Source organism: Macaca thibetana, chromosome 16 (assembly GCF_024542745.1).
Source record: "Macaca thibetana thibetana isolate TM-01 chromosome 16, ASM2454274v1, whole genome shotgun sequence".
Taxonomy (NCBI): domain Eukaryota; kingdom Metazoa; phylum Chordata; class Mammalia; order Primates; family Cercopithecidae; genus Macaca; species Macaca thibetana.
Window position 1 is genome coordinate 71,686,285 of NC_065593.1, and position 26,507 is coordinate 71,712,791.

Here is a 26,507-nt window from a genome sequence, read left to right on the forward strand (position 1 = left end):
AAGTCAAAGGTGGTTCCAAATAGACATCTGGGAAGCTTAAGGTGTAATATGGCCCTCATGGAGGCCCTTGCTGAGTTTAGGGCCTGATTCTGGAACCCTAGCATTGCCAAGAGAGGCAGGCTGGCAGGTGAGGAGACAACTAATGGGAGAGCCCACATATGCTGGAATTCATTTGATAGTATCTAAGCTGGGGTGATTTTCCCCACTAGCATTACATGACTGTGGATCCAGTTATTTGGAGAAATCCATCTTCTCCACAGGGAATATAGGGAATATACATTACATTAGAACCAAAGATGGAATCCTTAGTAAATGGAATCATTTGGCAAAATTCAGTGGTCTGAAATTTTTGAATAAAATTCTCTTTTTTATTTTAATTGAGCCAGATAAAGTATCAGGTGTTCACTAGGGTCACCAATTAATTGATTGATTTTTTTTTTTTTTTTTTTTAAGACAGGGTCTTGCTCTGTGGCCCACATTGGAGTGCAGTGGCATGATCTCAGTTCACTGTTACCTCCACCTCCTGGGCTTAAGTGATTCTCTCACTTCAGCCTCCCAAGTAACTAGAACTACAGGTGTGTGCCACTCCACCTGGCTAATTTTTGTTTTTTTTGTAGAGATGGGGTTTCACCATGTTTCCCAGGCTGGTTTTGAACTCCTGAGTTCAAGCGATCCGCATGCCTCGGCTGGGATTACAGGCATGAACCAACCGCGCCTGCCCTTAACACAGTATTTGAAATTATAATACTATAATACTTTTAACATTTACCAGCTTCCAACATTAAAACGACAGTGAAGATGCCATTTTTTTTTTCCTACTCTTCTTGGAAATCCCACAAAAACAACAAGAGGGATGAGAATCAGAACCACAAAGACCACTTCAGTTAAACTGGGGGATATTAGAAACTTCAAATAAAACGAGAAAAAGGCTACAAAAACAGTGAAGAGGCTGGGCGCGGTGGCTCACGCCTGTAATCCCAGCACTTTGGGAGGCCGAGGCGGGCGGATCCTTTGAGGTCGGGAGTTTAAGACCAGCCTGGCCAACACGGTGAAACCCTGTCTCTACTAAAAATACAGAAAGTCTCCAGGCATGGTGGCGGGCGCCTGTAATTCCAGCTACTTGGGAGGCTGAGGCAGGAGAATCACTTGAACCTCCAGCCTGGGCGACAGAGCGAGACTCCGTCTCAAAACAAATAAACAAACAAATAAACAAACAAACAAAACACACCAACCCCTACCTCTGTTGGCGAGGATTAGAAGCGGGATGGGCGTGGCCACAGATCTTAGGGGTGACCAGCAGAGGGCGCTGCTCCAAGATGAAGGTCGCACCTTGAGAGGCCATCCTTTTTTGTAGTGACCAGACTGGGGTGTGGGGACAGTGCCTCTTATGGCCACAGACCCGTGTTCTGGGTGTGGATTTTCCTCCCTTGCCTGTGGGGCTTCTGCTAGCACTGCCGTTCCTAGACTTAGACAATGTTAGAATGAGTCCAGGAAGCGAGGAGAGGAAGTGGGAGTGGCTCCTCCCACAGTGGCCCCTAAGAATTCACACGAAGAATTTTTGCTTTCCTTGCCAGGGACCCGGGACTCAGTGGGTCCAGAGGTCCTAGTGCCAAAGGAAGGAATGTGTAGACCAGGAAACACTATTGTGGTTTTATTCAACTGGAAGCCGAGGGTGGCCATTTATTTTATTGTTTGTTTGTTTATTTATTTAGAGACAGAATCTCACTCTGTTTCCCAGGCTGGAATGCAATGGTGCAATCGTGTCTCACTGCAGCCTCAACCTCCCAGGCTTAAGCGATCCTCCTACCTTAGCCTCCTGAGTAGCTGGGACTACAGGCACAAGCCACCTTGCCCTTTTTTTTTTTTTTTTTTTTTTAGACTCTTGTTCTGTCACCCAGGCTGGAGTGCAGTGGTATGCTCTCAGCTCACTGCAACCTCTGCCTCCAGGTTCAAGCGATTCTCCTGCCTCAGCCTCCCAAGTAGCTGGGATTACAGGCACCTGCCACCACGCCCGGCTAATTTTTGTATTTTTAGTAGAGACGGGGTTTCACCATGTTGGCCAGGCTGGTTCGAATTCTTGACCTCAGGCGATTCGCCCGCCTTGGCCTCCCAAAGTGCTGGGATTACAGGCGTGAGCCACCACGCCCGGCCAGAAACCATTTATTACATCACACTTTCTGTGGGCCAGGTATCTGGGAGGGACTTAGCTGGGTGGTTCTGCTCAGGTCTCTCCGGATGTTTCAGTCAAGCAGTGGCCTGGAGCTGCACTCTTATCTGAAGACTCAGCTGGGAGAAAATATGCATGCAAGGTCACTCATTGGTTGTTGGCAGTCTGCAGTTTCTTACTGAATATTGGTTGAAGACGTCACTGGCTTGCTATGTGGACTTCTCCATAGACTGTTTGAATGTCCTCCCCACGTAGCCAGAGTGAATGAGCTAAAAGAGAGATGGCGAGAACACACACACCCCAGATAAGACTTCAGTCTTTCTAAGTCATGTGAAAAAGATACTTGCACATGCATGTTTATAGTAGCACAATTCACAACTGCAAAAATGCGGAACCAGCCCAAATGCCCATCAATCAATGAATGGATAAAGAAACTGGTATATATATACAGTGGAATACTATTCAGCCATAAAAAGGAATGAATTAATGGCATTTTGCCGCAACGTGGATGGGATTGGAGACTATTATTCCAAGTGAAGTGACTCAGGAATGGAAAACCAAACACCATACGTTCTCAGTCATAAGTGGGAGCTAAGCTATGAGGATGCAAAGGCGTAAGAATGACACAGTGGAATCTGGGGACTCAGAGGGAAAGGGTGGGAAGGGGGTGAGGGATAAAAGGCTATTAATTAGGTGCAGTGTTTACTGCTCGGGTGATGTGTGCACCAAAATTTCACAAATTACCACTAAAGAATTTACTCATGTAGGCCGGGCGCGGTGGCTCATGCCTGTAATCCCAGCACTTTGGGAGGCCGAGGTGGGCGGATCACAAGGTCAAGACAGAGCAAGACTCTGTCTCCAAAAAAAAAAAGAAAAGAAAATATAAAAGAAAAAGTATGCTATCCACATTACACCAAAAATATAAAATACCCAGGAATTAAATCTAAGAAGAAATGTTTAGAGCTTAGACAAAGAAGACGATAATACCCTAGCTGGGCGCGGTGGGTCACGCCTGTAATCCCAGCATTTGGGAGGCTAAGGCAGGGGATAACTTGCGGCCAGGAATTTGAGATCAGCATGTCCAACATGGCGAAACTGCATCTCTACTGAAAATATAGAAATTAGCCAGGCATAATGGTGTGTGCCTATGATCCCAGCTACTTGGGAGGCTGAGACAGGAGAGTCGATTGAACCTGGGAGGTGGAGGTTGCAGTGAGCCGAGATCCAGCCTGGGCTACAGAACCAGACTCCCTCTCAAAACAAACAAACAAACAAACAAACAAAAAAACTGTCTATATTAAAGATGATAGCTCAGATTTCAGATTTAGGAAAGGATGGATTTATTTGTCAATTGGATTAGACAACTGTCTGTTACTGAAGAAAAAAATAAAATTAGATTCTTACATCAGACTATAATACCAAAATAAATTCCAGATGGAATCAAGATTTAAATATAAGCATTATAAAAATATGGGGATATAATACATATATATGTAAAATTTTGATTTCAAGAAAGTCTTTCTCGGCTGGATGCAGTGGCTCACACCTGTCATCCCAGCACTTTGAGAGGCTCAGTCGGGTGGATCATGAGGTCAGGAGTTCAAGACCAGCCTGGCCAACATGGTGAAATCCCGTCTCCACTAAAAATACAAAATTAGCCGGGCATGGTGGAACATGCCTGTAATCCCAGCTACTGGGAAGGCTGAGGCAGGAGAATCGCTTGAACCCGAGAGGTGGAGGTTGCAGTGAGCCGAGATGGCACCATTGCACTCCAGCCTGGGCAACAAGAGCGAAACTCCACCTCAAAAAAATAAAAATAAAAAATAATTGATGGACTTTATGATACATAATTTTAAAGTTCTATGGCAAAAATCACTAAAAGGTTTTAACAAACAAAATTCTGCCAGGAAATATTTGGAACACATATAGACAAACCATATGAACAGCCAATTAACAAAAGAAGAAATGTAAATGGCAAATAAATCTATGAAAAAAATGTAAAATTTCACCAGCCATTAAAGAAATATGCATTAAAACGAAGATAAATCCTTTTTTTCTTTTTTTGAGACAGAGTCTTGCTTTGTCACCCAGGCTGGAGTGCAGTGGCATAATCTTGGCTCACTGCAACCTCTGCCTCCTGGGTTCAAGTGATTCTCCTGCCTCAGCCTCTTGAATAGCTGGGATTACAGGTGCGCACAACTACACCCAGCTAATTTTTGTATTTTCAGTAAGAGACGGGGTTCTGCCACGTTGGCCAGGCTGGTCTTGGACTCCCGACCTCAAATGATCTGCCCGCCTCAGTCTCCCAAAGTGTTGGGATTACAGGTGTGAGCCACTGCACCTGGCCCCCACCCCCATCTCTATTAAAATAAGATAAAATAAACATAAAAGAACAAACCAACAAAATAATAATACAACTCATTGTAAGTAAAATGCTATCCTGAGTTCAGTGAGTCATTCTAGAGAATTCAAATTCTCTAGAATTACCACCTCAGCTGACTAATTTTTTTTTTTTTTTTTTTTGTAGAGACAGAGTTTCATCATGTTGCCATGTTGCCCAGGGTGGTCTTGAATTCCTGAGCTCAAGTGATCTGCCCGCCTCAGCCTTCCAAAGTGCCGGGATTACATGTGTGAGCCACTGCGCCTGGACTACAAATTCTTTATCATACAACACAGAGTAGATGCTCAATAAATACCTGCTAAGCAGAAACACACACTCAAAATACCAGAAATTATCAAGGAAGGGAATGCCAGTTGGTCTCTTGGGTTTTTCCTCCTGACAGGTATACACACCTATTGCAGAGACGAACACTTAGGCTGTGAGAAACCAATACTGGTAAACATTCCAATCAGGTGACAAACTCCCCAGGCTCTGGTTTATATTACCAAGCACCCTGAGGATAACTTGGCTTCCTGTGTGGCTTGTTTATAGAAAGAGAATGCTACCCAGGCTGACATGAGTTTGCATTTCTGAGATGATTTCTCATTGAAAATTAATAAACTGGCATTCTGGCTACACAGATCAGTCTCTTTGAACTCTTTGTAACTTCCACCGTTAGTGTGATTTCTTTTTTTTTTTTTTGAGACGAAGTCTCGCTCTTGTCCCCCAGGCTGGAGTGCAGTGGTGCAATCTCAGCTCACTGCAACCTCTGCCTCCCGGGTTCAAGCGATTCTCCTGCCTCAGCCTTCCAAGTAGCTGGGATTACAGGCGCCCGCCACCACGACTGGCTAATTTTTGTATTTTTAGTAGAGACAGGGTTTTACCATGTTGGCCAGGATGGTCTCGAATTCGACCTCAGGTGATCTGCCCGCCTCAGCCTCCCAAAGTGCTGGGATTACAGATGTGAGCTACGGTGTCTGGCCCATTAGTGTGATTTCTAAGGCTGCAAGCCAGACACTGCCCAAGACCCAGCACTGGACTCTGGCAAGTTCTTCCAGCTGGTGCCACCCCAGGAACCTCTGGGAGCCCCTGGGAGCCATCCGGCCTGCTCCCTGCCTCTACATTTCAGGGTGTGGGTTTCAGGGCATTCTCAACATTCCTGCAACAGAAGGGTTTCAGGAACACCCCCCAGTAGGTTCTGGGTGATTTGAATGTAATCGTAAGAAGGTATGTCAGAGATGTGGTTGTAACTGAGAAATCTTAAGCCTAGTGAATTTTATTCCACTTGACTTAAAGAAAGAGCACATGAAAGAAGGGGATCTGAGGACAGCTATAAACAGGGCCCAAGGGCATGAATTGACTAGTGTTTATCTGGTCTTCTCTAGGGTCTGGAGACCCTGACTCTGGTGTACCCGAGCTTTGCAGTGGCTGTAGAGGTTTACTCTTTTGGATGGAGAATATAATTCACTCCTCTAACACCTGAATGAGGGAAGATTAGCTCACCTCCTTCTGCTGCAATTTGATTTAATGCTCAACAGGCAAATTTCTTTCTTTCTTTTTTTTCTTTTTCTTTTTTTTTTTTTGAGACGGAGTCTCGCTCTGTCGCCCAGGCTGGAGTGCAGTGGCGCGATCTCGGCTCACTGCAAGCTCCGCCTCCCGGGTTCACGCCATTCTCCTGCCTCAGCCTCCTGAGTAGCTGGGACTACAGGCGCCCACAACCGCGCCCGGCTAATTTTTTGTATTTTTAGTAGAGACGGGGTTTCACCGTGGTCTCGATCTCCTGACCTTGTGATCTGCCCGCCTTGGCCTCCCAAAGTGCTGGGATTACAGGCGTGAGCCACCGCGCCCGGCCTTCTTTTTCTTTCTTTCTTTCTTTTTTTTTTTTTGGAGACGGAGTCCTGTGCTATTGTCCAGGCTGGAGTGTGTAGTGGCACAGTCTTGGCTCACTGCAACTTCTGCCTCCTGGGTTCAACTGATTCTCCTTCCTCAGCCTCCCGAGTAGCCAGGATTATAGGCGCCTGCCACCATGACTGGCTAATTTTTGTATTTTTAGTAGAGATGGGGGTTTTACTATGTTGGCCAGGCTGGTCTCGAACTCCTGACCTCATGATCTGCCCACTGCGGCCTCCCAAAGTGCTGGGATTACAGGTGTGAGCCACAGCACCCAGCGGGCAACTTTCTTTTCTTTGATCTAATGCTCAACAGGCAAACTTATTTCCTCCTCCTCCTCCTCCTCCTCTTCCTCCTCTCCTTTTTTTTTTTTGAGACCCAGTCTCACTCTGTCACCCAGGCTGGAGTGCAGTGGCACGATCTCAGCTCACTGTAAGCTCTGCCTTCCAGGTTCACGCCATTCTCCTGCCTCAGCTTCCCGAGTAGCTGGGACTATAGGTGCTCGCCACCATGCCCGGCTAATCTTTTGTATTTTTAGTGGAGATGAGGTTTCACCGTGTCAGCCAGGATGGTCTGGATCTCCTAACCTCGTGATCCACCCACCTCGGCCTTGGGATTACAGATGTGAGCCACTACACTCTTCTTCTTCTTTTCTTTTTCTTCTTCTTCTTCTCCTTCTTCCTTCTTCCTCCTCCTCCTCCTCCTCCTCCTTCTTCTTCTTCTTCTCCTCCTCCCTTCTCCTCCTTCTCCTTCTTCTTCTTTTCTTCTTCCTCTTCCTCTTCCTCTTCCTCTTCTTCTTCCTCTTCCTCTTCCTCCTCTTCCTCTTCTTCCTCTTCTTCTTCCTTCTCCTCCTCCTCCTCTTTCTTTCTTTTTTTTTCTTTTCTCTTTTTCTTTTTTCTTCTTGAGACAAAGTCTCACTGTGTCGCCCAGGCTGGAGTGCAATGGCATAGTCTCGGCTCACTGCAACTTCTGCCTCCCAGGTTCAATCGATTCTCCTGCCTCAGTCTCCTGAGTAGCTGGGACTACAGGCTTGTGCCACCATACGTGACTAATTTTTTTGTATTTTTAGGAGAGACGGGGTTTCACTATGTTGGCCAGGCTGATCTTGAACTCCTGACCTCGAGATCCACCCACCTTGGCCTCCCAAAATGCTGGGATTACAGGCATGAGCCACCGCGCCCAGCTCCTCCTCTTTCTTTTCCTTCTTCTTTTTTTTTTTTTTTTTGAGACAGGGCCTCTCTCTGTCACTCTGTCACTCAGGCTGGAGTGCAGTGGCACAATCTCGGCTCACTGCAACCTCCACCTCCTAGGCTCAAGCGATCCTCCCACCTCAGCCTCCCAAGTGGCTAGGACCATAGACGTGAGCCACCATGCCTGGCTAATTTTTGTGTTTTTTGTAGAGACAGTTTCTCTCCATATTGCTCAGGCTGGTCTTGAACTCCTGAACTCAAGAGATCCTCCTGTTTCAGGCTCCCAAAGTACTGGGATTATAGGCATGAGCCACCCTGCCTGGCCTCAACAGGCAACCTTGGGATTAATAATTAAGACCACTGGGCCGGGCGTGGTGGCTCACGCCTGTAATCCCAGCACTTTGGGAGGCCAAGGTGGGTGGATCACTTGAGGTCAGGAGTTTGAGACCAGCCTGGCCAACACGGTGAAACCCCGTCTCTGCTAAAAATACAAAAATTAGCCTGGCATAGTGGCATATGCCTGTAATCCCAGCTACTTGAGAGGCTGAGGCACAAGAATCCTTGAACCCGGGAGGCGGAGGTTACAGTGAGCTGTCATATGTAATGAAAGTTTTACTAAACTTAGGAAGCAGTGACTTGATTTCTCTAGAAATTGCCTAACACACACATTCCAGGATACATTCTCTGTCATCTGGAATATCCTCCCTTCCACAAACCCACGCTGTTTTAAGCACTATTTTCCTATTTGTTGTTGACCTAATCTAGAAAAAAGCTTCCGTCATTCGTTCTCCCCCACCCAGTCCCTCAGCCCCGAAACACCCTTATTCTCCGCACTTGTCACCCCACCCTCTGCTGCCCCCACCCCAGCGCGCAAACGCACACAGGTTTAAACTTTAGTCTGTGATGTTATCCTCGCCCGCAGATCGCAGGACAGACATTCTCGGGGACAACTTTGCCAGGCCATGTGCTCGTCCCCCTTAGGAAGGAAGAGGGAGAAATCCCTGCGGCTCGGTTTTGTTCCAATGGTCTGCTCAGCGAGTGATTCCCGTTTCCCCAAAGGCTGCCCCTCATTAGCATGAACGGGGGTGGGGGTGTGGAGAAGGGGTTGGGGGAGAGAAAGCAAGCAAAAGCCCAGGCTCACTTTTAGAGCCTGGGAACCCTGTCTGCAAAAATGACAGCTAGAGCTTTCTGGCTCCTCTGTTTGATCGTCGGATCATCCCCCGAAGCACCGGTGGCGGAGAGAAAAAGTAAGATCCGTGTAGTGCGGGGCCCTGGGAGCGGAGCGGGGATCTGGTGGGGAGCTGGGAAGGAGGCTCAGTGAAACGCGGGACGAGGAGGGGGGTCAGAGCTCGCAAGAGAGGACACCCTGGGTCTGCGTTCGTCTTAGAAAGGAGCAAAGTGTATCCCCAAGGTTTCGTGTCTCTTGGCAGCCTTTTCGGAAAGAAGCCAATTCAGCTACTGAAATGATCCCGAGCGAGCCGGGCAGGCTGGGGAAAACTTTGCATGTTAAGTAGTTGCTCCATCACAGAGGAGGGAAAGTGTCAAAAGGGGTCGTGGCGCGCCTTTCGGGAGCCTTGCCCGGGCCGGGATCGCAGGACGCCGCGGGGTCCGCCCCCCTCGGCTGGGTGAGCAGAGGCTGCGGGGGGCGCTGGGGAGGGCTGGGGGGAAGCCGGGTCGAAATCCGGCAGCCCCGGGCACTTCTCTGCTCTCCCCGCAGCCCTAGCGCACAACCTTGGGACACCTGAGCCGGAATTTAACTAACACGCACACACTCATAATTCATGCACGAAATGAAATTAAGTTACTCAGCCCATGAAGAAATGAGGGGTTCTCTGGGGGATCGTGTTTTTGTTTTGCTTTTATTTGGATGTTCTGTCGGCTTCGCTATCTCTGGGAAAAACAGTTTCCGTACCTCACAGGGCAATTTACTCTGGGTTATTTTTCCACATGGAAATTGAGTGACTTCAGTGGCATTTAACCCAAATATCAGACAATCTTTCCCATGACAACAGATGGTGATATCAATGGGGAAGCAGTTGTGAGGTCAACAGTTGACAGTCAGGAACTGGATATCCACCAGAACTTTATTCAGCTGTGCATGGCACAACCGTTTAACAACGTAATGAGTCAGAATCAACCCCTTTGCAACAACATGAACTCTAACCAGCTATTATTGCTGGGTGAAAGCTGATTTTAAAGCAGATTATCGATTTGGCAAGACCAATCACTCTAAATGAAGTGTTGCCAGAGCTGCAAATGGGCAGATCCACCTCTTTAAAGAAAGGGGAGAGAAAAATAAAGGCGAATTCTTGCCTGTTTGGAGGGCACTGGGACCCAGGCAAGCAAGGAGGTGAAATTGTGTAACTGGTATGGAAAGGTGCCCAGCTCCCAAGCTGGCTGAAGTTTACCCACCAACCTGTCTGCAGAACTAGGGAAAATCATTAATAATTTTAAAAATGTGTTTTCATGCCATACCATTTAGGAGTCTTTCCTCCACCATCTAATGGGGAAAAAAATGGAAGCGATGTGTGCTTTTATACTTAACCAGGGGCCTCTGCCTCCCAGCCAAGCTTTCAAAACCTTCCTTAGCTGTGGTTTACCAGTAAGTGGTGTCCAAGAAGCCAGATAAAAATCCACTCGCAAATATTCGATTCTGCAGGGACCGAGATGACAGTGTAAACACGGATGGGAAAACCAAATAGTTCTGTTGTCAGGGGCGCTTAAACAATTAGGAGAACCTGTAATATGAGACCTTTCCCCCTGGGGTTTGCTCTTGGTACTTTCTCAACAAACTGTAAATAGCAAAGAGGCGGATGTTTATATATTTTATATATATACACACACACATGCACACATACTTATACGTATATATTAAAGGAAGGGCAAAAAAAATTGTTATCTAACCAGTGTTGTCAGACATGTTTAGTCTTAGAGTAAATAGGGGGTTGTAATTTTAAAAGCTATAATCTTAAAGGGCAAGACCCTCGTATCCTTCTTCCTTTGGGGCCTGGGAAGCGCGTGCCCCGCTTCGGCCGCGACGCTGCGTCCGGGTTCTCCCGGCTTCACTTCAGGCCTCCGGGCCTCCCTCCCATCTCTCCTCTTGCAGGTGCCCACGAAGCCTCCCTTGTCCCCTCTCTTCTCTCCCCTTCCCAGAGCCCTTCTTCTGCAGCACCCCTGCCCCACTAGGGGCCTCCTCCCCTCCTGGCCTCCCTTCCCCTCTCGGCCTCCCGTCTCAGCCTCCCCTTCCCTCTTCTCCCTTCTCGGCTTCCTCGGCTTTCCCCGACGGCCTCCCCTCACTGCTTCTCCTCCCCCACCGCCTTCCCGCCTCTCCTCTTCTCTCCCCACAGCCTCGCCGCCGCACAGCAGAAAGCCAGACTCCCGCGGCTTCCCGAGCGCGGAGGAGACACCGGGGCCCCGCGCGCAGCCGCTCCCTGAGGCCCCGCGGCGGCCGCGCGCGGCCGAGGACGCCCCCGCCGCCCGCCCCTGGCCTGACCCGCGGCGCCGGAAGCCCCCGCCGCCGGCCGACAACCAGGCCAGCTTCCGGGAGGCCGCACGCGCGCCCGCTGGCCCGCCGGGTCCGAGCCTGGCGCAAGCCGAGAACCGCGCGTCGCCGCGCCGCGGGCTCGCGTTGGAGGACGCCCCGCGACGCGCGCGCTCACGGGCTCTGCGCTTCCCCGCCGCCCGGCCGCCCGCGCGCGCCGCCGAGGGCTCCGCCGGCCACGCCCATCCCAACCGGCCGCGCGCCGCCGCGGTGGCCCCAGGCCCGGCGCCCGCGCCCGCGCCGCTGCCGCGCTTCACCCTCAGCTTCGACCTCAGCCCGCCGCAGAGGGACGCGGAGCCCGGCGCCGAGCCCTGCGCGCGCGCCTGCCGATCCGACCTGGACGAACGCGAGGCGTTCTGCGAGAGCGAATTCGGTGAGCCTGGCCGCCGCGCCGCCGCCCCGCGAGCGTTTCCGAGCCCCAGAGAAGCCCGCCTGCGAGATCCCAGGGCGCCCGACCCGTGCGGGCCGTTTCGCGGTTGCTAAAAACCACCTCCCGGGGGACTGGGAGAGGAGCTCGGGGTAATGCTCTTCTCCAAACTGTTTTTTGGAAACAGCGGTGAACGGGATCGTGCACGACGTGGACGTGCTGGGCGCGGGCATCCGGCTGGTGACCCTGCTGGTGGATCGGGACGGGCTGTACAAGATGAACCGCCTGTACCTCACCCCCGACGGCTTCTTCTTCCGAGTCCACATGTTAGCCCTGGACTCCTCCAGCTGCAATAAGCCGTGTCCAGAGTTTAAACCTGGTATTGAAACTGAGCTGAATGACGCTGCCTATGTACTTTATACCACCGTTTGTAACGTGGGTGCCACAGCCCGGGCTGTGGGTCGCCCAGCCTTTTTTGGGAGGGATGGGGGACAGTGACATGAGTAGGCTTTAGACGACAGGTATTATTTCGGCCACTCTGTGACTTAAGCCCTGTCAGTCCCCACCCTCAAGGGTGAGAACCGCAGGGGTTGGCACAAAGCGGGCTGTCAATAAATGTTGACAAATGGAGTGGACGACCAACCCTCATTGCCAGAATGGACTGTACAGAACTGAGTTTAGAAAAGCTGCTTTTTTGGGTGTGTATGTGAGATTGGTGGGAGGAATACCCACTCCCACATCTTTCTAGGCATGTGCTCTGGGATAAGGACCTTTGTTCTGTAATGTGGTCCCGCTACATTTTTTTTTTTTTTTTTTTTTTTTTTGAGATTGAGTTCAGCCCTGTCGCCCAGGCTGGAGTGCAGTGGGTGCGATCTCAGCTCACTGCAACCTCCGCCTCCCGGGTTCAAGCGATTCTCCCGCCTCAGCCTCCCAAGTTGCTGGGATTACAGGCATGCGCCACCATGCCCTGCTAATTTTTGTATTTTTAGTAGAGATGGGGTTTCACCATGTTGGCCAGGCTGGCCTCAAACTCCTGACCTCAAGAGATCTGCCCGCCTCGGCCTCCCGGAGTGCTGGGATTAAAGGCGTGAGCCACCACACCGGCCTGGTTGGTTATCTTCTAAAGGTCGCTAGGCTGTTTCCACCAGATGCCTGTAGACTCAGTATCAATTTCAACTTGTGCAGCAAGATAATAGATTGCAGCTTAGGCATTTCTTAAAGGCCTTACATTTTCTGTTTCATGGCATTTAAAAGACACTATGAATTAATGTTCTGGTTATTTTGTCCAGGCAGCAGGTATATTGTGATGGGCCACATCTACCATAAGAGACGGCAGCTCCCTACAGCTCTGCTCCAGGTCCTGAGAGGCCGCCTCCGACCAGGGGATGGACTGCTGAGGAGCAGCAGCAGCTATGTGAAAAGGTTTAACCGAAAAAGGGAAGGGCAAATTCAAGGTGCAATTCATAACCAATGCATTTGAAACAACCATCCTGGCATTTCTGGACCACAAGAGACTTGGACATCAGCAACAAGACATGAAAGGTCTATCTTCATGTAATGGGTCCTCCTTTAGAAGAGAGGCCGCAGCTACTCTGTGAATGACTTGCATAGTTGCAACTGTAATCTCGAAGGTGTCACTTTGTTATTTACAAGATCTTCTTAAGTGGGCTGCTCCTGAGCTCAGTGTGAAGGTTATTTAACTGTAGTGCCAGTGATTTACACAGCTCAGAGAATTGACCTGTCCAGTTAACAGATCACTGCTTCATACGTTTTTAAATTATTTTAATTTAATATTCTTTAGTAGAAATAGTCCACAAAAACATTTTCTTGAATTTAAATATACAACTTTTATATCATGTATCAAACCAGATTTTATATTCAAACTATCACATTTTAAATTCTGTACAGAACAGTAAGCGCACTAGTCGAAAGCCATTGAAGTTTGAAATGTCATTTAGATCAAACACAAGGGTCAAAGCCCAGGCCAAGTATTAAAGTTTTACACTTAAAGAGTACTAAAGGGCCAGTGTGCAGATGGGTGGATTAAAAAAATAAATAAAAAATAGTGCTAAAGGGCTTACTTCAGGCAAAAGTGTTCCTGATGTACCAAAAAATAAGATATAGTTTATTTTCATGCCTCCCTGCTCCTAATAATGTATGTTTTGTGCTGAACTGGCAGCTATCCCAATGTGAAATGTATTCTGGATGTATCTGATGTCATTTTTCTATTAAGACCAAGTATAATGTTTGTTTGTAAAGCAGTAAATCTTGCCTTGAAATCAGATCTTGGATGCACCTGTTTTTGTTTTAGCCTTACTGAGCCCTAAAGGTTTGAGGAAAATGGCTTTTTAAAATTCATTCCCCAAACCTTGAAACCACTATTCACCAATGACAATTCACAAGGAAGTGAATTTTCAACATTTTTCAGTTGGTTTTAAAAAGGTTTAATTGGCCAGGTGCGGTGGCTCATGCTGGTAATCCCAGCACTTTGGGAGGCCAAGGCCTACAGATCACCTGAGGTTGGGAGTTCAAGACCAGCCTGACCAACATGGAGAAACCCTGTCTCTACTACAAATACAAAATTAGCCAGGCGTGGTGGTGGGCATCTGTAATCCCAGTTACTTGGGAGGCTGAGACAGGAGAATCGCTTAAACCTTGGAGGTGGAGGTTGTGGTGAGCCTAGATCATACCACTGCACTCCAGCCTGGCAACAAAAGCAAAACTCAGTCTCAAAAAACAAAAAACCACCACCATAAAAAAAGGTTTAGTCACTAAATTAAATATTGATTTTATTTTTATTTTTATTTATTTATTTTTTATTTATTTATTTTTTTTTTTGAGACGGAGTCTTGCTCTGTAGCCCGGGCGGGAGTGCAGTGGCCGGATCTCAGCTCACTGCAAGCTCCGCCTCCCGGGTTTACGCCATTCTCCTGCCTCAGCCTCCGGAGTAGCTGGGACTACAGGCGCCCGCCACCTCGCCCAGCTAGTTTTTTGTATTTTTAGTAGAGACGGGGTTTCACGGTGTTAGCCAGGATGGTCTCGATCTCCTGACCTCGTGATCCGCCCATCTCGGCCTCCCAAAGTGCTGGGATTACAGGCTTGAGCCACCGCGCCCGGCCTAAATATTGATTTTATACTTGAGTCCACAAAAGAGTATTTTTTCGGAAGATCAGGCTGTACTTTAGTTTATATGAAGCATGGTGAACAGAGACACCACTGATGCATAGATGAAGATGACTGCCTAAAGAGAGACAGGAAGGAATTTCACTGGAGAGAGAACAGTCTATTTGGCCTCATGGTGATGCACTCAGGAAGCTTAGAATGCATCCTGACACTGTCCATGGCACACAGTAGTAGCACTGTGCACCTAAAGGACATCCAGGATGGGTCGCTAGGGAATCACAGGATCCAAGAAGCAACAGCCTAACATTACAATATCTGATACTATTATTTGTTCCAATTATGGGGCAGACAGGTAATAAAGGGTTGAGAGGTTCTGAGTGTTCTATGGTAAAGCACTACTGAGGGATTTTTAGAGTATTTTCCAAAAATAAGTTTTCTCCAAACTTACAAATTTTACAAGAATTGCTTTTTGGAAATCAGTGGCATTATTACACGAACTATTGGTGATAGAGTATATAGCTAATGAAGACCTCCTGAGTTAGTTTTCTTTAAGATAAAAAACATTAACTCAGGCATAACTCAGGCCAGTCAAATCAAAGTTGAATTTTTAAATGTCAAAAGGCTAGGCCAGGCATGATGGCTCACGCCTGCAATCCCAGCACTTTGGGAGACCGAGGTGGGTGGATCACAAGGTCAGGAGTTCGAGACCAGCCTGGACAACATGGTGAAATCCTATCTCTACTAAAAATATAAAAATTAGCCAGGCATGGTGGCAGATGCCTGTAATCCCAGCTACTCGGAAGGCTGAGGCAGAAGAATCGCTCGAACCTGGGAGGCAGAGGTTGCAGTGAGCCGAGATTGTGCCATTGCACTCCAGCCTGGGAAACAGAACAAGACTCCATCTCAAAAACAAACAAACAAACAAAGGCTAAGTGGTTATCTCGAATAATGTGGTAGAGACAACTACAAGATGACCAAATTATTGGCTGGATGGTCAGATGTTAAAACAGAAAAGTTATAAATAGTTCTGGAATATTTTTTTGAGACAGTCTTGCTCTGTCACCCAGGCTGAAGTGCAGTGGTGTGATCTCAGCTCACTGCAACCTTCACCTCCCAGGTTCAAGAGATTCTTCTGCCTCACACTCCCTAGTAGCTGAGGATTATAGATGCCCAGCACCATGCCTGGCTAACTTTTGTATTTTTAGTAGAGACAGTGTTTCACCATGTTGGCCAGGCTGGTCTTGAACTACTGACCTCAAGTGATCCAACCCCCTCGGCCTGCCTAAGTGTTGGAATTACAGGTGTGAACCACTGTGCCGGGCTGATTTTTAATTTTAGTCTGTATCCTGCTGAAACAGCTCTAGTTTAAAAGAGAAAAAAAGGTCCAGGTGTGGCAATTCATGCCTGTAATCTCAGCACTTTGCGAGGCTGAGGCAGGATCACTTGAGGCCGGGAGTTTGAGTCCAGACTGGGCGACATAGCAAGACCTCATTGCTACAAATAATTTAAAAAATTAGCTAGGCATGCTAGCGTGTGCCTGTAGTCCCAGCTACTTGGGAGGCTGAAGTAGGAGGATGGCTTGTGCTCAGGAGGTCAAGGCTGCTGTGAGCTGTGCCACTGCACTCCAGCCTGGGCAACAGAGCAAGACCCAGTTTCAAAAAAAAAAAAAAAAAAAAAAAAAAAAAGAAAAAATTAACTTTTACATAATCCTGAAGCTTAAGTTTAGGGTTTTACTTAGATTGGTTTGATAATAGTCAGTTTCTGGGTAATTCTGGAAACAAAAAAAAGTGCCAGAGCTGTGATACCTGTGATACTTGGAGGTCACATAACATGCACACCTTGGCAAACACATGCAGATCAGATTCTTAGAAACTTCCTGGCTAAACATTAAGGTCTTCATTCAAGACCAGGTCTGTAAGGAAAGACTCGTGAGGCTCGAACGCAGTACAACAGTGGTGGGTGTGGAGGCGCGCACCGGAGGCAGTAGAGGACAGGTAATGCCAGGTGAGGCAAAAAGTCAAGAAGACTCACTTCTCAATAGGCAGGCAGTACCTTGGATAGAATCTTTTAATTTTACGGATTTTTTTTTTTTTTTTCCGAGACAAAGTCTTGCTCTGTCACTCAGGCTGGAGTGCAGTGGCAAGATCCTGGCAATCTGTCTCCACAGTGCAAGTGATTCTCATGTCTCAGGCTCCCAAATAGCTGGGATTTCAGGCATGCGCCAACATGCCTGGCTAACTTTTATACTTCTTTTTTGAGAAGGAATCTCACTCTGTCGCCCAGGCTGAAGTGTAGTGGCGTGATCCCAGCTCACTGCAACCTCTGCCTCACGGGATTAAGCGATTCTCCTGCCACATCCTACCGAGTAGATGGGATTACAAGCACCCACCACCACACCCAGCTAATTTTTGTATTTTTAGTAGAGACAGGGTTTCGCCATGTTGATCAGGCTGGTCTCAAACTCCTGACCTCGTGATCCACCCGCCTCAGCCTCCCAAAGTCCTGGGATTAAGGAGTGAGCCACGCGCCCAGCCGGCCTTCTGTACTTTTAGTAGAGACGGGGTTTGACCGTGTTGCCCAGGTTGGTCTTGAGCTTGTGGCCCCAAGTGAATCACTCACCTCGGCCTCCCAAAGCGCTGGGATTACAGGCATTAGCCACCGCGCCCTGCCAATTTAATGGAAAATTTTAATGAGCAAATTCACTACAGTTTCTTATCATCTTTTCCTATTGATAGATTTTTCTTAGCAAATGGGTTTTGTGCCTATGTGCACATATTAATAGTCCCTAAATGGAATACTCACTTGCCTTCAGTAGTAATTCAACAACATCCCTCCTTCAAATGAAGCCATTACAATTCAAGGGGAAAAAGTACTTGTTTTTCTTTGGGTAGGAAAAGGTCTATAAAACATATACACTGTTTGTTTATTTATTTATTTATTTATTTATTTATTTGAGACCGAGTCTTGCTCTTGTCGCCCAGGCTGGAGCGCAGTGGCGCAATCTTGGCTCACTGCAACCTCTGCCTCCTGGGTTCAAGTGATTCTCCTGCCTTAGCCTCCTGAGTAGCTGGGATTATAGGTGCCCACCAACGCCCGGCTACTTTTTGTACTTTTAGTGGAGACAGGGTTTTTCGCCACATTGGCTAGGTTGGTCTCGAACTCCTGACCTTGTGATCCACCCACCTTGGCCTCCCAAAGTGCTGGGATTACAGGCGTGAGCCACTGTGCCCCACCCATAGCTTTTTACAACTACCTTGTAAAGTATCATTTGGCACTGTTAGTCTTTCTCTTGAATTTTTTTTTTTTTTTTTTTTTTTTTTTTTGAGACAAGAGTCTTGCTCTGTCGGCCAGGCTGGAGTGCAGTGACACCATCTTGGCTCACTGCAACCTCTGCCTCCCCAGCTCAAGCAATTCTCCTGCCTCAGCCTCCCGAGTAGCTGGGATTACAGGCATGTGTCACCACGTCTGACGAATTTTTGTATTTGCAGTAGAAACGGGGTTTCACCATGTTGACCAGGCTGGTAACTCCTGACCTCAGGTAATCCACCTGCCTTGGCCTCCCAAAGTGCTGGGATGACAGGCATGAGCCATTGCGCCCAGCCGAAATCATTTTTAAGTTAACCATGAACACATATAAACAAACACCTAAAAACTGACCCGCCACCTACAATGCATCACCTCAATTTCAGGAAATATTTGAGCAAGCAACAAATCAGGACATTACCATTTTAAGAATATAGCTAATTTCTTTAGTTGAAAATTAGTTGAATTTGGTTCAAATTGGATCAAGCGGTATGATCTTCTGAGAAAATCTTTTAGTATCTCGCTCCAAGTGTCTAGAAGTACCTCAGAATGTTTCAAATTATTACAAATACTTCTCAGTTGGCTCTTCCCCCCACCTCCTCAGGTACTTCATTACTTTATCCATGAAATACCACCATTCTCACATTAAGGACAAGAAATCTGAGACCTATGGTAATAGCTTCAATCATGAAGAGTGAAAGCTGTAATAACCATGTAGATTTGTCTAAGTGTGCAGAGATCTGAAAGGCCACCCGGCTGGCTCTTTCATAAAGAAGTAGAGAGTTTGCCTAAAGGAATTAACAGAAATAGGGAAATAACTTTTATTTGCAGATCTTAGGAAGTCAGATTACAAACAACCGCAAACCTTAGTGTCTCTAAATAACACTCTAGGCCATTTCAAATATAAAAAGGTAATTATTTTACTTCAGAAAAGATCTCCAAAAGCTCACTTTTTTTGAGACAGAGTCTCACTCTGTCACCCAGGCTGGAGTGCAGTGGCACAGTCTTGGCTCACTGCAACCTCCACCTCCCGGGTTCAAGCCATCCTCCCACCTCAGCCACCTGAGTAGTTGGGACTACCGGTGTGTGCCACTTGTCCAGCTAAATTGTTGTACTTTTAGCAGAGACAGGGTTTCACCATGTTGGTGAAGCAGCTCTCTAACTCCTGACCTCAAGTGACCCTCTCACTTCAGCCTTCCAAAGTGCTGGGATTATAGGCGTGAGCCACCCTGCCCAGCCACACTTTTATTTAAACCTCCTGAAGGATGTGGATAGGAGAATAAAAGCTTTACCAATAGGAAAATACTTTTTATGAAATGGTTTCTTGGATTGTGAACGTGGCAGGTAAACTATAGCAGGTATTGAAAATATTCTTAGCCAAGGAAATCTATTGATGCAAATTAAATGTATTTATAAGCCCAAGGCCTGGGGCAGAAACATCCTAAGAGTATCACAAATGTAGTTTACTGCCTGGATTATTGGAAGCAAAATAGCTGTATTATGTAGATCTTACCGAACAGCAGAAGCTTGTCAATATTTCTGCTTGTCACAGAAAAGCAGCTTTTGGAATTATGTTCTATAAGAATGTATGGTTTTCAGGCCGGGCATGGTGGCTCATGTCTGTAATCCCAGCACTTTGGGAGGCCGAGGCAGGCGGATCACCTGAGGTCAGGAGTTCGAGACCACCCCGACCAACATGGTGAAACCCCATCTCTATTAAAAATACAAAATTAGCCAGGCGTGGTGGCGCATGCCTGTAATCCCAGCTACTCAGGAGGCTAAGGCAGGAGAATCATTTGAACCCGGGAGGCAGAGGTTGTGGTGAGCCAAGATGGCGCCAGTGCACTCCAGCCTGGGCAACAAGAGTGCAACTCCATCTCAAAAAAAAAAAAAAAAATGTGTTTTTCAAAAATTACTTTTGAAAGACTAAAGCTCTGTAGTTGATGAAACTATAAAATGTCTTTATGTATTTATATGGTGATAGAGACTGTAAAACACTTTATACAATTAAATACACATATTAAATTACCATCTTCCTGGTTTCAGGATTTCCATAAAATTTACCCTTTTTATACAATTTGGCAAGGCTAACAGCTACAGAAAACATATTAACCAACCAACCATTGCTTCATTAGAAACTGCACCAAATCCAATGTCAAAAACATTACTTTATTTTTCTAGGATGAAATGTCCTATTACGTACAAAAGAATTGCTGTTTAGAATTTGCCACAATTTGTTAAAAACATAGCAATCTATTGCCTACAGGTAGGAAAGTTCTTGCTGCAACAAATTTTAAATGATTAAGCCCATATATATTTATATATATATATATATGAATAAATAGTACAGAAATACTGTGACGTGATGAGATGCAGAATAATTTTATAATTCATTAAAATGTAGAATTCTTGCATCAGCACAGTGCATACAATAAGTAACATTTTTTTTAAAAAGTAAAAGGACAAAATAACCCATATTTAACTACTTCCATCTTAATACTTTAAGCAAAAATTTTTTCATGTTTTCATATTGAGCGATTAGTCTCTTTAGTTTGTAAGCATAGGTTTAAGTGACATCTTTATGTACAAAAAGGAATGGGCTTCATTAGATAAAATTAACCCAGAATAACCTGTACACCTGAGCCTGTAATAAGAAAGAATCGGGAACTGTAGCAACATCTTTCTTTTAAGAAACTGAGGTCTGGGAAAGGTTTTGCATAGCAGGGAAACATTAAAAGGAAAGAAACTTTTAAAAACAATAATTAGATAAATTCCAGAAGTTGGTAGGACAAAGCTAGTATGAGTTAGTGCAAAATCTAGTAAAATTTTTGCAAAGCTGCATAATCCAACTATGGCAGATTTTATAGAAGCTATTACCACAATGCAGTGATACAACATGTAAGAACATTGAAAGGAAAAACATGCAAAACACATCTTCCTCTGTGGTTTCCATTTTCTCGCTACTGTTTACACTACTTTTCCTTACATGGAAGAAACAAACCAACCAACAAACAGAAAACAAACCCAATCAACAAATAACACAGAGGATAAGGTCATCCACAAAATGCCCTTCATAAAATGTAAGTAGCTGTCTGTAACTGGTAATCTGCCTGGTATCACAGAATGTACAGATGAAGGCAATGTGTATCTTGCCACATTACCTTTTTTGTTAGTATGATCAACTGATGCAACAGGACTAGCACCCCTGAAGATTTTTCTCTGACGTGACGACAATGGACTGGGAATGGTAAAACGAGGGGCCACTGCTGTGCTGGACAGATCCAGGCACAATTAGATTCTTCTGCCTTTCATGACCTTGCAGCCCTCCCTCCCCCACAAAGGCTTACAGATAATCATTAGCGCACATTCAAAGACACCTCTGTCTGTGGGAGAAAAATTATCTCCATTTATTTTGTTTCATATACATCCATAGTTGAATTTTAATACAAAAGAAAAAAATTAGAATCTGACAAATGTTTACAAACAAGATACCTTCAAATAGATTTTACTCATTTTAGCCTGGTGCGGAGTAATTGACAAATTGTACTGTTTATATTCAAGGCAACAGAGTCTGTAGTCCAGGACCACTTAGCCCAACCTTTATGCAAGCTTCATTTTAATCTACCATGAACAATAAACTCATTGTTGATTCCCAGTTGTGTGTGTGTGCACATGTGTACATAGCAGCTCCTTTCATAGAAAGAAAAGACATCTAGAGGTCGTCTTGTACTTTTACCTACAGGAATCATGATAAGATACAGATGATTATATGTAACCGGGGCTGGATTTTATAAGAAAAAATAATTAGCTGACAAATGAGGGCAGCAATAAAAAAGCGTCTTTTTTGCAACAATAAATAAATACAGTCAAAAGTTTTCTGTGAGACTCTAAACCAGCTTCTTCACTGAAGAGCAGACGTGGCATTTCCATGGAGTTACACTTGACCCCATAGTATCTTTTTTTCTTGCTTTCTTTTTCTTTTTTTTTCAATAAACAAAGTTTTCTCGCTTCTGCCACAATAGTAAAACCATTTGATCTTGACAAGATAATGGTGTCGTTGACTTTGCTTTTTTCTTGTCCGTTGGACAAAATTGGCCAAGAATATAATTGGACTGTTATGACCAATAAAAACGAAGTTTAGGTCAAGTCTTGTCAGGATAGCCTGACTAAAAACATCTGGCTCCTTAATTTAAAATAGTTCAGACAACCAGATTCTTGCTGTGTTTTATGTTAGGTTAACACGCTGAACTTTAAGAAGCTGTAGACTGCAGTTTGTTGTTATGAGACCTACAGAATATAGAAAAAAGGGAACAATTAAGCACCCTTCATTTTTGAAAACAATGATGCTTTATGCGGATGCCAAGGTCAGTCAGTCTGGGAGAAGCAGCCATGTTCTTTCATTCACCCTTGGCAAGCGAATAGAAAAGAACGATTAAGAAATTTTTAACCTATAATATTCAAACTTTTCACTGTACACTAAACATAATAACTCACTGGAAAAAGCCAATATTAAAATATATATATATAATATTTGTCTAATAAAGATTACAATATTTTCAGCCAACTGGACAAATAGAGGCATTTACAGAAGCATTACCACTGTGGTGAAAGGTGTGTGTGTGTGTGTGTGTGTGTGTGTGTGTTTATTTACATTGATGAGGGGAATATAAAGGGAAAAATATGCTTAAAAAAAAAAAGCAACCTTAAAATCACATTTTTTCTATTAAAGTCCAGAAAGTCTCCCTTCTAGTTTCACAGTTTTATTCACAACTTTCATTAGTAAACCAAATTACTGTACAGTTACCAGGACTAAGTCAAAGGACTTTATATTGCAATAGCAGATAAATACAGTATTCCAAGAGTTTACAATTTTTAAATACATTGTTCAACATGGCTGCTAGAATAAATGTTTTACCACGATACATCTTTAACATTAAAAAATTATATTAACTAATCTGACTTTTTGGGGGGCAATTTTGAATTAGGTAATCACGAGGTACAATAAAACAAAGAGTGACCACAACATCCAGTTCTGATTCCAGTTAAAAATTCAGACTAAAGATATCACAATCTGTAAGAAAAGAAAGAATATGGATGGTATAAATGATGAATTATAACAAAGTGCAGTAATGAAAAAAATGTGCAAACAATGCTGGAGATCATAAATTAAAATGGGAAAATATGGCAAAGGAAATTCTGGAAATCCATACATAAATCAAGTATCAATAACTGGCTAGTTATGTTTCATTCTGCCTTAAATCTGGAAATTCCCTAAAAAGGCAATAGCAAGTTGCCCTTATACAATTCTTTACACTGTAATTTTGTTTTGTTTTGAGACAAGGTCTCGCTCTCTAGCCCGGTCTGGAGTGCAGCAGCGCAATCACAGCTCACTGCAGTCCCAACCTCCAGGGCTCAGGTGATCCTCCTACCTCAGCCTCCTGGGTAGCTGGGACTACAGGCACGTGCCACCATGCCCGGCTAATTTTTTCGTAGTTTTTGTAGAGATGGGGATTCCCCATGTTGCCCAGGCTGGTCTCAAACTCCTGGGCTCAAGCAAACTGCCTGCTTTGGCTTCTCAAAGTGTTGGTATCACAGGCGTGTGCCACTGTGCACAGCCTAATTTGTTTATTTAAGCAGAATTGAGCAAACTTCTCGATTCAGCTCCCATGTGCTTTAATGAAAATTATGTCAACTTGAGTATATTAAAAAGCTACATAAAATAACCAGGTGGCAAGAAGCCATCGTAAGTGGCCCCTTCACTGTGCAGGCCCAGCCTAGGCCTCCATCTCTCCTTTACCAAGTTCCCTTTGTCTTGCCTACAGGCCCCAGGACCTCCAGGCAATTTCCTCTCCTTCATCAGCAGTTACCAGCAGTCATCCTCTGGGTTCTGCCAGCAAGCTGGCACCAGGGTAGGATTCTCACCCCTTGGCTTCTACCTCACAGATACCACCAAAGGCCTTTCCAATTTAAAAAAGCAATTTTAGAAACTGAACTAGAGGAATAACCATGATGCACAAATCAAAAAGCATAGAGGGGCTTATAATGAGAAGTTGTGCTCCTCTGTCCTACCTTAACTCCATCTGAAATCCAGGCTGGCTCCCTATGATCAATTCCTTTGACTTTTCAGTTCTCTGGGTAGATTTCTTTTTCTTTTTGAGACGGAGTCTCAATGTTGCCCAGGCTGCAATGCAGTGGCGGGATCTCTGCTCACTGCAAACTTCTCCTCCCGGGTTCAAATGATTCTCCTGCCTCAGCCTCCCCAGTAGGTGGGATTACAGGTGCCTGTCCCCAAGCCCAGCTAATTTTTGTATTTTCAGTAGAGATGAGGTTTTATCATGTTGGCCAGGTTGGTCTTGAACCCCTGACCTCAAGTAGTGATCCACCCACGTCAGCCTCCCAAAGTGTCAGGATTACAGGCATAAGCCACCACACCCAGCCTGAGTAGGGTTTTTTTTTTTTTTTTTTGAGTCTCACTCTTGTCACCTGGGCTGGAGTGTAGTGGTACGATCTGCAACCTCCGCCTCCCAGGTTCAACTGATTCTCCTGTCTTAGCCTCCCGAGTAGCTGGGACTTACAGATGTGCACCACCATGCCTGGCTAATTTTTTTATTTTTAGTGTAGACGGAGTTTTACCACGTTGGCCAGGCTGGTCTCAAACTCCTGACCTTAGGTGATCCGCCTGCCTCGGCCTTCCAAAGTGCTGGGATTATAGGCATGAGCCACCACCACACCCGGCCAGGGTAGATTTCTTTTTTTTTTTTTTGAGACGGAGTCTCGCTGTGTCTCCCAGGCTGGAGTACAGTGGTGTGATCTCGGCTCACTGCAAGCTCCGCCTCCCGGGTTCATGCCATTCTCCCGCCTCAGCCTCCCGAGTAGCTGAGACTACAGGCGCCCGCCACCAGGCCCGGCTAGTTTTTTGTATTTTTAGTAGAGACGGGGTTTCACCGTGTTAGCCAGGATAGTCTCGATCTCCTGACCTCGTGATCCACCCGCCTCGGCCTCCCAAAGTGCTGGGATTACAGGCTTGAGCCACCGCGCCCGGCCCAGGGTAGATTTCTTATACAGCTATTTCTTGTTTTATCAACTTTTGTTTAAGCCCTGCTATGGCAATGAGAACCAAGCTCACTTAACCATTTTCTCACCTCCCTTTTTGAGTCTCGAGTTTTATTTCCCTATAATTTAAAAATTACATAATTCTATGCTTTGTCTATAGGGTGATTCTAAAAGTTGAAAATCAATGTCATTATTTTTATTATTTTTGAGACAGAGTTTTGCTCTTGTGGCCCAGGCTGGAGTGCAGTGGCGTGGTTTTGGTGCACTGCAACCTCCACCTCCCAGGTCCAAGTGATTCCGTCTCAGCCTCCTGCGTAGCTGGGATTACAGGCATGCGCCACCACACCTAATTTTTGTATTTTTAGTAGCGACGGGGTTTCAGCATGTTGGTCAGGCTGGTCTCAACTCCTGACCTCAGATGATCCACGCACCCTGGCCTTCCAAAGCACTGGGATTACAGGTGTGAGCCACTGTGCCTGGCCCAATGTTACTACGAAAATGTAAATATTTTTCTCTGTAGCACCTAGTCTTTTGCTAATAGGGCTCTTTTTTTTTTTTTTTTTTTTGAGACAGGGTCTTATTGTGTCGTCCAGGCTAGAGTGCAGTGGCATGAACATGGCTCACTGCAGCATCTACCTCCTGGGCTCAATCCTCCCACTTCAGCCTCTGAAGTAGCTGGGACCACAGGTGCACATCACCATGCCTGGCTAAATTTTATGTTTTGTAAAGATGGGGTTTCGTCATGTTGCCCAGGCTGGTCTAGAATTCCTCGGCTCAAGCATCCTCCTGCCTCAGTCTCTCAATCTGTTGGGATTACAGGCACGAGCCACCGTGCCCAGCTAACAGAGCACACTTACACAACTTTCTGTTTTTAGTGGTGTTTCTAATTGCCTTTCATTTTTATCCCTGACATTCTTCGGCTTAATCATAGCCTTATGTTTTTCTGTCTTAAACAAATTATCTAATGTATGAGTCATTTTCTTGCTCTACTGAGCCTCTGGGGAGTGCTCCATTCTCCTGTTAGGATTTGGACTGCTGACATTTTACAGCCTGCTGTACAAATGTCACCTTGGGTCAGAGTAATTCTCATTACTTTCCTGAACCTCCTGTTTTCTGAACTCAAATAAACAAAAATTTCTGGCCAGGCGCGGTGGCTCACGTCTGTAATCCCAGCACTTTGGGAGGCCAAGGCAGGGGGATCACGAGGTCTGGAGTTTGAGACCAGCTTGGCCAACATGGTGAAACCTCGTCTCCACTAAAAATACAAAAATCAGCTGGGCATGGTGGTGGGCGCCTGTAATCCCAGCTACTTGGGAGACTGAGGCAGAAGAATTGCTTGAACCCAGGAGGCAGAGGTTGCAGTGAGCCAAGATTGTGTCACTGAACTCCATTCTGGGCAACAGAGTGAGACTGTCTCAAAAAAAAAAAAAAAAAAAAAAAAAAAAATTTCTGGCCCAGTGCAATGGCTCATGGCTGTAATCCCAGCACTTTGG

General features: G+C 45.8%; 3 protein-coding genes across 4 annotated transcripts in view; 1 reads left to right on the plus strand and 2 right to left on the minus strand.

Annotated features, from left to right (window-relative positions):
* KPNA2 (karyopherin subunit alpha 2) overlaps positions 1 to 26,507 on the minus strand; it is a 140,903-nt gene that overhangs the window by 35,805 nt on the left and 78,591 nt on the right. The window lies entirely within an intron of this gene.
* Positions 8,488 to 13,819, plus strand: C16H17orf58 (chromosome 16 C17orf58 homolog). Its single transcript, XM_050762483.1, has 4 exons — positions 8,488 to 8,874; positions 10,975 to 11,541; positions 11,723 to 11,914; positions 12,825 to 13,819. Exons 1-4 carry the CDS (start codon positions 8,799 to 8,801, stop codon positions 13,013 to 13,015), a joined length of 1,026 nt encoding a protein of 341 aa, XP_050618440.1. The 5' UTR covers positions 8,488 to 8,798; the 3' UTR covers positions 13,016 to 13,819.
* The window catches only part of BPTF (bromodomain PHD finger transcription factor), a 152,200-nt gene continuing 147,034 nt past the window's right edge, over positions 21,342 to 26,507 (minus strand). For both annotated transcript variants that reach the window (XM_050762382.1, XM_050762383.1), the window contains exon 30: positions 21,342 to 22,248. In XM_050762382.1, coding sequence (XP_050618339.1) covers positions 22,212 to 22,248 — 37 coding nt within the window. In that variant the 3' untranslated portion in view covers positions 21,342 to 22,211. The remainder of the gene's footprint in view (positions 22,249 to 26,507) is intronic.